This window comes from Oncorhynchus gorbuscha, linkage group LG16 (genome assembly GCF_021184085.1).
Source record: "Oncorhynchus gorbuscha isolate QuinsamMale2020 ecotype Even-year linkage group LG16, OgorEven_v1.0, whole genome shotgun sequence".
NCBI classification, from domain to species: domain Eukaryota; kingdom Metazoa; phylum Chordata; class Actinopteri; order Salmoniformes; family Salmonidae; genus Oncorhynchus; species Oncorhynchus gorbuscha.
The window spans coordinates 19081899-19095495 of NC_060188.1; the positions used below are offsets into that span (position 1 = coordinate 19081899).

Genomic DNA, 13597 nt, shown 5'->3' on the forward strand with positions numbered 1-13597 from the left:
TGGCCCTGTGATAGAGTACATCAAAGGACATGAGTGTTCCTCCCTTTGTGACTGTCTGGCCCTTTGTTCTTCTCAACACCCAGTCTGACACCAACCATCAATTAAACAACAGGAGGGTTAAACTGATTTACTCCTCATCTCAAAGAGCAGCAAGGAAGTTCACAGATTCTTACCCCAAACATCTGCCTGAGGTCAGGGTCTCGGAAGCGGAAGGGGATGTTGGAGACGTGAAGTCGTTTTGGGGTTCCTTTGGCCTCTGCGGAGTCAGCCCCGGATACACCTGCTAATTCTACTGCCACGCACTGCCCCACTCCATCTACCTGACCTGGGGACACTTCTGTCTGCTGGGGGACAGGAGAGAGAGGAGGGAGAGAGAGAGAGAGAGGGAAAGGCTGATAAATGGAATGATCCAAGTAATCTTGATCATTGTCGGGATAAATGCAGAGTGAGCCTAACAACAAAACCAACCACAACACTCACCGGGGTGGGTAAGATGTTGGATGTGGTGGCTGAGCCATTTGTTCCAGCCCCTGAATCCGAAGGCCCCTGCCCACCAGCACCAAACAAAGCACCACCAAACTCTGTCCCCAGGCCGTTCTGCGGAGGGGGTGGTGGAGGGAACGCTGAGAAGGGCGGGGGCACCAGCCCCTCCTGGCCCCCAGTTGAATCTTGAGAACCCTGACAGAGGAGAAGACAGGGTTAATACTAGTAGGCATTACTGTACTGTACTGTGCAGATGGAGGGCAGGGAGAGACTAGAACGAGGGTTAAAAACACAGCTTCAATTTCACCCTCCCTCCTACTCTCTCTCTCTCTCTCTCCATATCTCTGACAGCAGAGCATTTCAGTCAGCCTACCATGAAATATTCACTGCAACCACATCTATTATTGACAAATCACAAAATCTGATACACACATTGCTACACAAGCCTGCTCACTATCAATGTACACAATATCCAGAGAATATTTACAACAATGAGTACCTGTTATAACCCGTGAACAGATACTTTATCCTTTTTAGTTACACTTGATATGAACTGATATCAGAACCAGTTGAGTAGGGAGACGGCTCCAGGCCATTGCCACAGCACTGTTACTATACTGTCTTCATGATAAGCCCGGTAATGGACTGTAGCGCCGGCCGGTCACGATTTAAAAAAGGTGTCAGTTATGTGTTGTGGTATGGTGACGCTGTGATATAGCACTCCTCAGTCACACACTCAAGGACATCCTGTAATAACTTCAAAAACACCCCAACTGTGTTCAGAAAGAGCAAAGCTTGTAGGGAGGGAGGAATGGGGGGGGGGGCGCCATTTTGTTTCGGGCCATGAAACTGCTTCGTGGCCTTCCAGGCGTGATGACAGCATCCAATACCATTAAAACGGGCCAGTCAGTGAGCCGGCCAGCCAGGCCTGGGCGAGGCGACACCCAGGCTCCAGACAGCCTTTTTAATTACCAGGGAAACTAAGTTGCGGGGCAGTAAAGCAAATGAGGATTCACTAATCCCAGAGAGTGCAGACTTCTCATCTTGAAACGACAGTGGAAAGAACCGTCCCGGCTACTGTTAAATCCCCTCTACTTGATAAGGAGGACTGAGCTCTCGGTTCTGTGCCTCCAAGATAACGAGTGCAACAAAGGTAGGTTTAATTCAGAACAGGATGGAAAAGTGTTCTACTGCTATATTCCACCAGCCTCTCCTTATGTATTCTGGTCCAGATGAATCGCTTATGAGGCTGACTGCAAACTGCATTCATTGCAATGTCATTAACTTAATAACAATAGCACATAAGTCCTGCATAAAACAGGGAGGATGATTAAATGAAGGAGGATTCCAAATAGGTTAAACGGACTCCCTCCTGTAAAGACATGTCATCCATAAACATGTAGAAGTCTGGAACCAGGCAGTAAAGGGTGCTCCCCATCATCTGAGTCACAGTGACCAAATCCAAATCTGTGTTGGAGGCTCAGAGGATGGGGGTGGGGTGGAAGTGTAGTGGGTGTTTCTAACAGTACAGTATCTCCATCATGTGAGTACTGGAATGGATATTTTGGCTACTCACTGGTATCCATTGATGGGTGGACAAAGCTAAAAAGTAGAGAGAAGGTACTGGCTGAGGGCTGGTAGTACTCAACCCATTTGTCAACGGGACATTCCTGCCACACTCACTGAGAGGCAACAGTAACACTGCCCTAAATGGCAGTATTTCACACACAGAGCAGAGAGCGAGCGAGAGAAGAGATTGAGAAGAGAGAGAGAGAGGAGAGGGAGAGAAGAGAAAGAGGAGAGGGAGAGAAGAGAAAGAGGAGAGGGAGAGAAGAGAGAAGAGGAGAGGGAGAGAAGAGAGAGAGAGAGAGAGAGAAAGAAGAGAGAAAGGAGAGGGAGAGAAGAGAGAGAGAGAGAGAGAGGAGAGAAGAGAGAGAGAAGAGAGAGGAGAGAAGAGGGAGAGAAGAGAGAGAGGAGAGAGAGAGGAGAGGGAGAGAGAAGAGAAGGATGGAGAGGGAGAGAAGAGAGAGAGGAGAGGGAGAGAAGAGAGAGAGGAGAGAAGAGAGAGAGAAGAGAGAGAGGAGAGGGAGAGAAGAGGGAGAGGAGAGGGAGAGAAGAGAAAGAGGAGAGGGAGAGAAGAGAAAGAGGAGAGGGAGAGAAGAGAGAGAGGAGAGGGAGAGAAGAGAGAGAGGAGAGGGAGAGAAGAGAGAGAGAGAAGAGAGAAAGAAGAGAGAAAGGAGAGGGAGAGAAGAGAGAAAGGAGAGGGAGAGAAGAGAGGGAGAGAAGAGAGAGAGAAGAGAGAGAAGAGAGGGAGAGAAGAGAGAAAGAGGAGAGAGAGAGAAGAGAAGGAGAAGGAGAGGGAGAGAAGAGAGAGAGGAGAGGGAGAGAAGAGAGAGAGGAGAGAGAGAGGAGAGAAGAGAGAGAGAGAGGGAGAGAAGAGAGAGAGGAGAGGGAGAGAAGAGAGAGAGGAGAGGGAGAGAGAAGAGGATGGAGAGGGAGAGAAGAGAGAGAGTAGAGAAGAGAGAGAGAAGAGAGAGAGGAGAGAAGAGAGAGAGAAGAGAGAGAGAAGAGAGAGAGGAGAGAAGAGAGAGAGGAGAGGGAGAGAAGAGAGAGAGGAGAGGGAGAGAAGAGAGGGAGAGAAGAGAGAGAGGAGAGGGAGAGAGAAGAGAGAGAGGAGAGGGAGAGAGAAGAGAAGGATGAGAGGGAGAGAAAGGAGAGGGAGAGAAGAGAGAAAGGAGAGGGAGAGAAGAGAGAGAAGGATGGAGGGAGAGAGAGAGAAAAGGAGAGGGAGAGAAGAGAGAGAGAAGAGAGAAAGGAGAGGGAGAGAAGAGAGAGAGAGAGGGAGAGAAGAGAGAGAGGAGAGGGAGAGAAGAGAAAGAGAGAGGGAGAGAAGAGAAAGAGGAGAGGGAGAGAAGAGAGAGAGGAGAGGGAGAGAAAGAGGAGAGGGAGAGAAGAGAGAGAGGAGGGAGAGAGAGAGAGAGGAGAGAGAGAGAGAGAGAGAGAGAGGATGGAGAGGGAGAGAAGAGAGAGAGGAGAGGGAGAGAGAAAGGAGAGGGAGAGAAGAGAGAGAGGAGAGGGAGAGAAGAGAGAGAGGAGAGAAGAGAGAGAGGAGAGGGAGAGAAGAGAGAGAGGAGAGGGAGAGAAGAGAGAGAGGGAGAGAAGAGAGAGAGGAGAGGGAGAGAAGAGAGAGAGTAGAGGGAGAGAAGAGAGAGAGGAGAGGGAGAGAAGAGAGAGAGGAGGGAGAGAAGAGAGAGAGGAGGGAGGGAGAGAAGAGGGAGAGAGAAGAGAAGGATGGAGAGGGAAAGAAGAGAGAAAGGAGAGGGAGAGAAGAGAAAGGAGAGGGAGAGAAGAGAGAAAGGAGAGGGAGAGAAGAGAGAGAGGAGAGGGAGAGAAGAGAAAGAGGAGAGGGAGAGAAGAGAAAGAGGAGAGGGAGAGAAGAGAGAGAGGAGAGGGAGAGAAAGGAGAGGGAGAGAAGAGAGAGAGGAGAGGGAGAGAAGAGAGAGAGGAGAGAAGAGAGAGGAGAGGGAGAGAAGAGAGAGAGGAGAGGGAGAGAAGAGAGGAGAGAAGAGAGAGAGGAGAGGGAGAGAAGAGAGAGAGGAAGAGAGAGAGGAGAGGGAGAGAAGAGAGAGAGGAAGAGAAGAGAGAGAGGAAGAGAAGAGAGAGAGGAGAGGGAGAGAAGAGAGAGAGGAGAGGGAGAGAAGAGAGAGAGGAGAGGGAGAGAAGAGAGAGAGGAGAGAAGAGAGAGAGGAGAGAAGAGAGAGAGGAGAGGGAGAGAAGAGAGAGAGGAGAGAAGAGAGAAGGAGAGAGAGAGAATAGAGAGAGAGAGAAGAGAGAGGAGAGGGAGAGAAGAGAGAGAGAGAGGGAGAGAGAGAAGAGAGAGAGGAGAGAGAGAGAAGAGAGAGAGGGAGAGAAGAGAGAGGGAGAGAAGAGAGAGGAGAGAAGAGAGAGAGGAGAGAAGAGAGAGAGGAGAGAAGAGAGAGAGAGAGAAGAGAGAGGAGAGAAAGGAGAGAGGAGAGGGAGAGAAGAGAGAGGAAAGGGAGAGAAGAGGGAGAGGAGAGAGGAGAGGGAGAGAAGAGAGAGAGGAGAGGGAGAGAAGAGAGAGAGGAGAGGGAGAGAAGAGAGAGAGGAGAGGGAGAGAAGAGAGAGAGGAGAGGGAGAGAAGAGAGAGAGAGAGGGAGAGAAGAGAGAGAGGAAGAGAAGAGAGAGAGGAGAGGGAGAGAAGAGAGAGAGGAGAGGGAGAGAAGAGAGAGAGGAGAGGGAGAGAAGAGAGAGGAGAGGGAGAGAAGAGAGAGGAGAGGGAGAGAAGAGAGAGAGAAGAGAGAGAGGAGAGAGAGAGAAGAGAGAGAGGAGAGAAGAGAGAGGAGAGAAGAGAGAGGAAAGGGAGAGAAGAGGGAGAGAAGAGAGAGAGGAGAGGAAGAGAAGAGAGAGAGGAGAGGGAGAGAAGAGAGAGATGGAGAGAGAGGCTATTATAAAAAGGGAGTAATTCTGTGTTGCAAAAAGGAAAGAATGAACTCGTGTAAAAACATTGTATTACAAACGGAAACGGAATGATCAAATTGTTTACAAATTTCAAGAGACAGAGGGGGTTGTGAAATATTATACAATATGACTGTACATGTATATTTGTATACAATATCATATATATCATAACTCACTAGTAAGCCACTAGGTGATGTTCAAAGGCAATGCAGGAATGAATATAAAATAGTCTAAGCATAACAAATCTCATTTAACCACAAGGTACCCTTTCAAAATAACTTCAGATTTCCTGTTCTGCATGAACGTATAACACAATATTAAATGCACCATCTGAATTACGATAGGCTAAACTCTGCATCCCTCTTTCTCTACACACTCGACAGCGGTAGTACAGAAGTGTTACCTGAGACACCATAGGTTTTTCCATACACCAAGAGGACCGGGGGAGAGAGAGAGAGGGCTTGCAAATGTGGGTCAAAATATTCAGCGAACGTTGCGAGAGTGCATGTGTTAAAATGTGTGCAGTGACTGCAGCGTAATGAAATCATTAGAATTCAGTTGCACAGTACAGTAGACAGTCAGTGAAGAGTGTTAGTAGACTACAGTAATCTCTTTAACTTGCTAGTTACTCTAATCCCAATCCGTGTATCATGAATGAATAACCACTATTAAACTAATCTACAGCCCACTGTGACGCATTGCTTTGCATTAAATATGCCGCCTCTTCCCCCCTCTCTCTCCAATGCAGTAGTACGCTCCTCTTCCCCCCTCTCTCTCCAATGCAGTAGTACGCTCCTCTTCCCCCCCTCTCTCTCCAATGCAGTAGTACGCTCCTCTTCCTTTTTCTGCAGCTGCAGGAATAGATATGCTTTCCCTTTCCTTTTTCCTCTCCTTCTTTCTCCCTCCTCGCTTGATGAAATCCAGACGAGGGTTTCTACCTCCGCCCCGCCTCCCCCAAGTCAGTCAAAGCCACCGCCGCTATGAAACGTGACCCACGGATCCCAAGAGCCAGTCAAGCATAACGCTGTAGCCGCCTCCCATCTCCATGTAAGGGCGCCTATATACTGAAACCCTGTCACTCCTTCAGGGTTGTCAACCAATGAAAATCACGACACATAATATACAGCCTATCTCTCCACGGTACATGAACAGCTAATTGGCTTAAACCCTACAGGCACCACAAGCAAAACAACACATGGTATTGCATTTAAGGGTAACAGAGCATTAGATTCTTAACAAAAGAGTTGGTCAGTTTCTAAAGGTCCGGTTGTAGTACAGGCTATTGTATTCACTGACTCAGTCAACATGACATAAACACACCAAAGAGATCAGAGGTTGTTGTTGGCCATGAAGGATGGAACCATGCAAGGGCAGTTGGAGGTCCAGCCATGGAACCATGCAAGGGCAGTTGGAGGTCCAGCCATGGAACCATGCAAAGGCAGTTGGAGCTTCAGCCATGGAACCATGCAAGGGCAGTTGGAGGTTCAGCCATGGAACCATGCAAGGGCAGTTGGAGGTCCAGCCATGGGACCATGCAAAGGCAGTTGGAGCTTCAGCCATGGAACCATGCAAGGGCAGTTGGAGGTTCAGCCATGGGACCATGCAAGGGCAGTTGGAGGTCCAGCCATGGAACCATGCAAGGGCAGTTGGAGGTCCAGCCATGGAACCATGCAAAGGCAGTTGGAGCTTCAGCCATGGAACCATGCAAGGGCAGTTGGAGGTTCAGCCATGGAACCATGCAAGGGCAGTTGGAGGTCCAGCCATGGGACCATGCAAAGGCAGTTGGAGCTTCAGCCATGGAACCATGCAAGGGCAGTTGGAGGTTCAGCCATGGGACCATGCAAGGGCAGTTGGAGGTTCAGCCATGGGACCATGCAAGGGCAGTTGGAGGTTCAGCCATGGGACCATGCAAGGGCAGTTGGAGGTTCAGCCATGGAACCATGCAAGGGCAATTGGAGCTTCAGCCGTACCACACTGATTCTGAAAGCCTGGCTGGACCCATCTCACAGGACATCTTTAAAAAGACTTCCCTCAGCAGCCTCCCCATTATATACTCCTACAGACGGCCCAACGTGAGCCACGTCCACTACGGCACCAACACCATGGTGGCCATACACGGTCCCAAAACTCTGAAAGATGTCTGGTATGGTGGAGGAGCAAATCTCCTCCCTGACACTTAACCTTTGCCAAGTTCACTGACATGACCCTCCTAATCCTCCGGTCTCTCTATGAAACGCTGCTCTATGCAGATAATTGCAGAGGGAAACAACCCAGCACCCTAAGACCTAGCCTGCTGTAGGGGGACGAATCATTATATTTGGGAGGATTAACATCCATGCCCAATCGCTGTTAAAGTTTCCACACAATATTTGATTGAGTCAGCCACCAACACTAGTGAGGATTTCTTCTCTTTCAGCCCAGAGAAGAAGACAAGAGAATAAACGTTGCTGTGCCATGTGTCCATTGAACTGAACCAGCTCCGTCAGCCGATAGTGGGGGAAGGGGCTTAAGGAGGCTCTGAGACTCAACACTGCACTGCAGCAGAACTGGCCATTGTTTCTGTCAGTCACAATAGTGCATGTGTGCAAATTAACATACTTGCTGTGCTGTCTATTCAAAGCTCAATGCTTTTCTGCACGTCCCTTGAGCCAGCTGGATTGTCAGTACTGCAGGTTTAGATGGGCAGAGTGAGGAGCAGCAGTAAGCCTGTAGTGGAGACAGATGTCTCAGAGTGCATTAGTGCTCTATTACTGTCTGCCAGTTCTGCAGCAGTTTGGTTGGTGCAAATGTGAAGCAGCAGGTAAGTCTCTTACCCCTGGGGGCCAACACTTGGGTGGGGCTCCGCAAAATACTTTCAATCCCTGCCTTCCCGCTCTAAACCAAGCAGGGTGCTGCAGTAATGGAGGTGAGGCAGTAAAATACACCACCATCACACCATTTCTCAGAACCCGGCATTCATACGGTTGGTTGCTGTGTTTGCACTTTGCTTGGTTGCTTAATAGCAAAGCTGTAAGTTAAATTGATGGGGTAGCAAACAGCATTTATAACCCCAATGCACTCACACCCATAGACTTTAAATCGGTCAACTAAGAGAAGGTATTTTCTTAACCTCACTTCTCACCGATCGCATGGGACAGTGAATGATTGGTGACACCTTTAAAATCCATTCACACTTGAACCCCCCCCCCAAACATCCCCCATTTGGCTGCCCGTGCCCTTTGAGGAGAAAAACATGTTTAGGTAACAGCTGCTGATGCCTGAGGAGAGAGAAACAGCAGAGAAATGGGAGAGAGGGGAGGGTCGAGCTCCAAGTCACACAGCCCTAGAAATGCATGTGCTGGAGTTAAAAGCACTTGGGGAGATTCCTGCTGCTAACTGTCCAATCAGCACCCAGAGCACAGAACCTCACAGCACCCCATCCAGTATTGTGGCGGGAGGAAAGGGGAGGCTGGGTCGTACCAACAGAGAAGGATTGAGGGGAAGGAGTCACAACTGTTTCTTGGCACCTGTCTCTTTCAGGGGGGGGGGGGGGGGTTAAACAGCAAGACAGCTGGGAAGACAACAAAGAATTGCTGTAGCACCCCCTTCTCATTCCAACAGCCCCCCACCGCACCCCCTGGACTAACATGATGTTCTGTACAGTCAGCATGGCCGCAACGTGCGACATACACACAGCTCAACACAGCTAATTTACAGAAACATTTGCAGGAGCCTGGACCTCCTTGAGGGCCCTGAAGCACAGCCAGGACCACAGAACATGTTGGGGCAGCAGGCTCATTAGAACATGTACACAGTTAACCCCTCTTGCTGCCAGTAACACATCTACATATTTAAATGATAAAAAACAAGTTACGTTACATAAGTCGTTACACAATACTAGTCACAAAACACGGAGCGTTCCCCAATGTGTAGGCTATGTGCATGTGTTTGTGGTAAAAGAGAAACAACAGTATAACTCCACGTAGTAATCTGAGGCCTTATCTTATGCAACGTATCAAAACTAGCTAGGTAAACATCAGTCGAATCAACTGCATATTATTTCAAAACATGTAGAAAAGAGCAAAGCATTTTGTTCTTTCGATGTTCCAGGTCTAAACCTGCTGGATAGGAACGTACAGAAAACTGGCTATGACATGAACGAACTCACCGGCAACACCGCAGGATAGTACAGCCCCATCATTGTCTGCACGGGAAGGAAGAGTCTCTCTCTCTCTCTCTATTCCGCTCTGAATGTGGTCTGTTGCCATCCGCCGGGAAGCACCTTCTGTCCACGTCTCTCACAGATTCAAATTCTCCCTCGCTCTCCGCCAGTGTTCCCCCTTGCCTTAGCACCACGAAAGCCTTGTGTCCTTGTCACTCTCCCCCTCTTCTCTGTTTGCCCCTTGTCAGTTTTCTCCTCTTACAGCTCGTGTCTCTTCTTCCTCTGACGTGTGTCACTTCTCACTCACACTACCGCTCCTGCTCTGCTCGGTCATGGCTTCTGCATGTTCCATCCCTCTTCAAACTTTCCCTCTCTGTGAGCCTGGCTGGGTCCCTCCTATCCATCAGTCTCTCCATCCCCTCCCCTCTCAGGCTAGGTACTGACAGGTTAGGAAGGAAGGAGCTGCTGTTTGGCAGCCCTGAGAAGAAGACGCTCCGTTTCACACTGTAACGCTACCCACTGCATTGCAGGTTTTTTTAATCATTTATTTATTGGATGGCAGCTTGTCAACCCCATGTTAGGCTGGCAGGCAGGCAGGCAGGCAGGCAGCTCCCCCTCACCTCCCCATGTTCATTACCCAGAGAGGAAACAGCTTCAAACTGCTACGGCACAATTCTACACCTTCACAACATGTATATTTATTACTCTGCATTGCGCTTTTTCATTTCCTACACTACAGTACTGTTGGGGTTCGATGGGAGAGAGGAGTGCAGTTCCCCTGCACTTCTTGTTTTTTTCTCCCTTTTCTGCCCTGCCTGCAAAACGTCTATGCCAGTATGCAGACATCTGCTGAGGTTGGCTACTACAGAGGGGAGAGAGAGAGAGATGGAGAGAGGGATGGAGAGAGGGAGGGGGAGGGAGGGAGGGAGAGAGATGGAGAGAGGGAGAGAGGGGGGGAGGGAGAGAGATGGAGAGAGATGGAGAGAGGGAGGGCGGGAGGGAGGGATCAAAAGAGGTGATGGGAGGTGGTGGGAAAGGGGTAAGCGAGAGGCTGAGAGAGGCAGTGGATGTGAGCGAGAGATAACAGGATAGAGATAAAAGGATAAAGGGATGGGGAAAGAGCGAGAGATGACGGGATTAGGGTGTAAGTGAGGAGGATGAGAGGATGAATGGGGGATGATCTAAGGATTAACTACACAGACTGAACACACTGATAAACACACAGATGCACAGCCATATTTATTGTGCACCCTGGCAGGCACACAAACAAGCTTTCAAACAAAGGGCTATTTCCATCACACTCTCTCACACACATACATTCAAACAATGCCCCTCCCCCACAAACACAGATCATCATAAGGCCATGCATATAGGGATGCACTGATATGGGCATTCTGGGCTGATGCAATAGTCCTAATCAATATTTTCTTGTCCATGATGGATTATATATCGATATGGCAATATTAATCTGAAGGCCAATGCATGCATTCCTACATACCAACAAACAATACATAACTTTACTAATTAAGTAGATTGAATTTATTAGACTATTAAAAGTAGCAGGCTTGTCTATTTACCACCACAAACCGATGCTGGCACTAAGACTGCACTCAACAAACTGTATAAAGCCATAAGCAAATAATACTCATCCAGAGGCAGCGCTCCTAGCCGCCAGTGATTTTAATGCAGGAACACTGAAATCAGTCTTCCACAATTTGTACCAGCATTTAACCTGTGCAACTAGAGGTGAAAAAACCTCTATATCACATTTACTCCACACACAGAGACGCATAACAAAGCTCTCCCTCCCCCTTCATTTGGCAAATTTGACCATAACTCTATCCCCCGGACTCCTGCTCACAAGCAAAAACTCAAATAGGAATATATTCCGGAATTCATCCGATAGTATTGAGGAGTATACCACATCAGTCACTGGCTTCATTAATAAATGCATCGATGACGTCTCCACAGTGACCGTACGTACATATCCCAACCAGAAGCAATGGATTATAGGCAACATCCACACTGAGCTAAAGGCTACAGCTGACGCTTTCAAGGAGAAGAACACTAACACAGACACATAAGAAATCCCACTACACCCTCCGATAAACCATCAAACAGGCAAAAGCATCAAAACAGGACTAAGATCGAATCCTACTACACCGGCTCTGATGCTCGTCGGATGTGGCAGAGCTTGCAAACTATCACGGACAACAAAGGGAAACCCAGCCACGAGCTACCCAGTGACGTGAGCCTACCAGACGAGCTATAAATGCCTTCTATGCACTGAACAATGCGTGAGGGCACCAGCTGATCCGGACAACTGTGATCACGCTCTCCGTAGCCAATGTGAGTAAGCCCTTTAAACAGGTTAACATTCACAATGCTGCGAGGTCTAAACGGATTACCAGGACGCATGCATGCGCTGACCAGCTGGCAAGTGTCTTCACTTACATTTTCAACCTATCCCTGACCTGGTCTGTAATACCAACCTGTTTCAAGCAGACCTCCAGAGTCCCTGTGTCCAAGAATGCCAAGGTAACCGGTCTAAATGACAAACTAATGGTTTGAAAGGCTGGTCATGGCTCACGTCAAGACCATGATCCCAGACATCCTGAATCCACTCCAACTCACATACCACCCTGACGAGATCCACAGATCTTTTCCCACTTGGACAAAATACACATCTACGTGAGAATGCGGTTTATTGACTATAGCTCAGCGTTCAACACCGTAGTACCCTCCAAGCTCATCACTAAGCTAAGGACCCTGGATATCCTGACGGACCACGCCAGTTGATGAGGGTTGGCAACAACACATCCACCACGCTTACCATTAACATGGGGGCCCATCAGGGGTGCGTGCTTAGTCCCCTCCTGTATTCCCCATTCACCCACAAATGTGTGGCTGCGCACGACTCCAAGACAATCAATAAGTTTCCCGACGACACGATGGTGGTAGGCCTGATCACCGACGACGATGAAACAGCCTATAATGAGTGTGATGCCTGGACAACAACCTCTCCCTTAAAGTCAGCAACACAAAGGAGCTGATCGTGGACTAAAGGATACGGAGGGTCGAGCACGCCCCCATTCACATCTACTGGGCTGTAGTGGAGCAGGTCGAAAGCTTTCAGTTCCTTGGTGTCCACATCACTAAGGATCTATCATGGTCCAAATTAGAGAGGCTGGTCGACCGATTATGATTTTTCAACGCCGATATTGATTAACGGAGGACAAAAAAGCTGATACCGATTAATCTGACAATTTTTTATTTGTAATAATGACAATTACAACACTTATTTTAACTTAATATAATACATCCATAAAATCTATTTAGCCTCAAGTAAATAATGAAACATGTTCAATTTGGTTTACATAATGCAAAAACAAACACAACGACAGCAGCCACCATTGAAGCAGCGTTACCCATGCAGAGCAAGGGGAACAACTACTAGAAGGCTCAGAGCGAGTGACGTTTGAAACACTATTAGCGCGCTAGCCATTTCACTTCGGCGCCCAAAAGTACCGATTTCCGACCGTTATGAAAACTTGAAAACAGCCCTATATGTACATATCTACCTAAATTACCTCGTACCCCTGCACATAGACTCAGTACTGGCACCCGATGTATAGAACCAAGTTATTGTTACTCATTTTGTATCTATTATTACGTGTTTTCTTTTTCTTTTATTTCTCAATTGTCTTTCTCTGTATTGTTATTAAACTGGGTAGCGTGGCCGAGTGGTCTAAGGTGCTGGATTTAGGCTCCCGGCTCTCTGGAGGTGTGGGTTCCAATCCCACTTCTGCCAACGTTGATGTTATCTTGGGTGGCAGGTAGCCTAGTGGTTAGAGTGTTGGGCCAGTAACCGAAAGGTTGCTAGATCGAATCCCTGAGCTGACAAAGTAAAAATCTGTCGTTCTGCCCCTAAACAAGGCAGTTAATCCACTGTTCCTAGGCCATCATTGTAAATAAGAATTTGTTCTTAACTGACTTGCCTAGTTAAATAAAGGTTGAAAAAAAATGATTAAGTAAGCATTTCACTGTTAGTCCACACCTGTTGTTTACGAAGCCTGTGACGAATAAAACTTGATTTGAGACAAAAATACATACATATAAATTAAAGGATGAAAACACAATAAAGCCATTGTGGTATGGATGTAAATTTGCTGCAGTAAAATGTCTATATCATCAGAGGCAGATACAGCACTGTGTACTGACTAGGATCATCATGGCTTCTGTAGCCTAAACGTGATGAGGAGGGGCACTAGACTCATACTACAGGACCCTACCAACTCCCAGACAAACCAAAATACGTAGGGTTTCGGCTAAGCCACCATGCATAAACATTGTCCCTATTGACACAGCCAAATCAACTAACACACAATAGCCCAGCTAGAGTGTAGGTAAGCTACGCTAACTTCTTCAACCCTTTGCATGACAACTGGCTCAACTCCTATGTATACCCGATTACATCACTAAGAAATAGCTAGC

The 13597-nt window shown here is 48.0% G+C and overlaps 1 protein-coding gene across 7 annotated transcripts in view; it reads right to left on the reverse strand.

The window, feature by feature from the left end:
- Window positions 1–13597, reverse strand: part of LOC124000226 (RNA binding protein fox-1 homolog 2-like) — a 43038-nt gene that overhangs the window by 22020 nt on the left and 7421 nt on the right. For all 7 annotated transcript variants that reach the window (XR_006832560.1, XM_046306444.1, XM_046306443.1 and 4 more), the window contains exons 3-4: window positions 481–678; window positions 174–344 (exon numbers count right to left, since the gene is read on the reverse strand). Coding sequence is in view for 6 of the 7 variants with exons in the window: in XM_046306444.1 (XP_046162400.1) it covers window positions 174–344; window positions 481–678 (369 nt within the window). In the remaining variant the exon portion in view is untranslated. The remainder of the gene's footprint in view (window positions 1–173; window positions 345–480; window positions 679–13597) is intronic.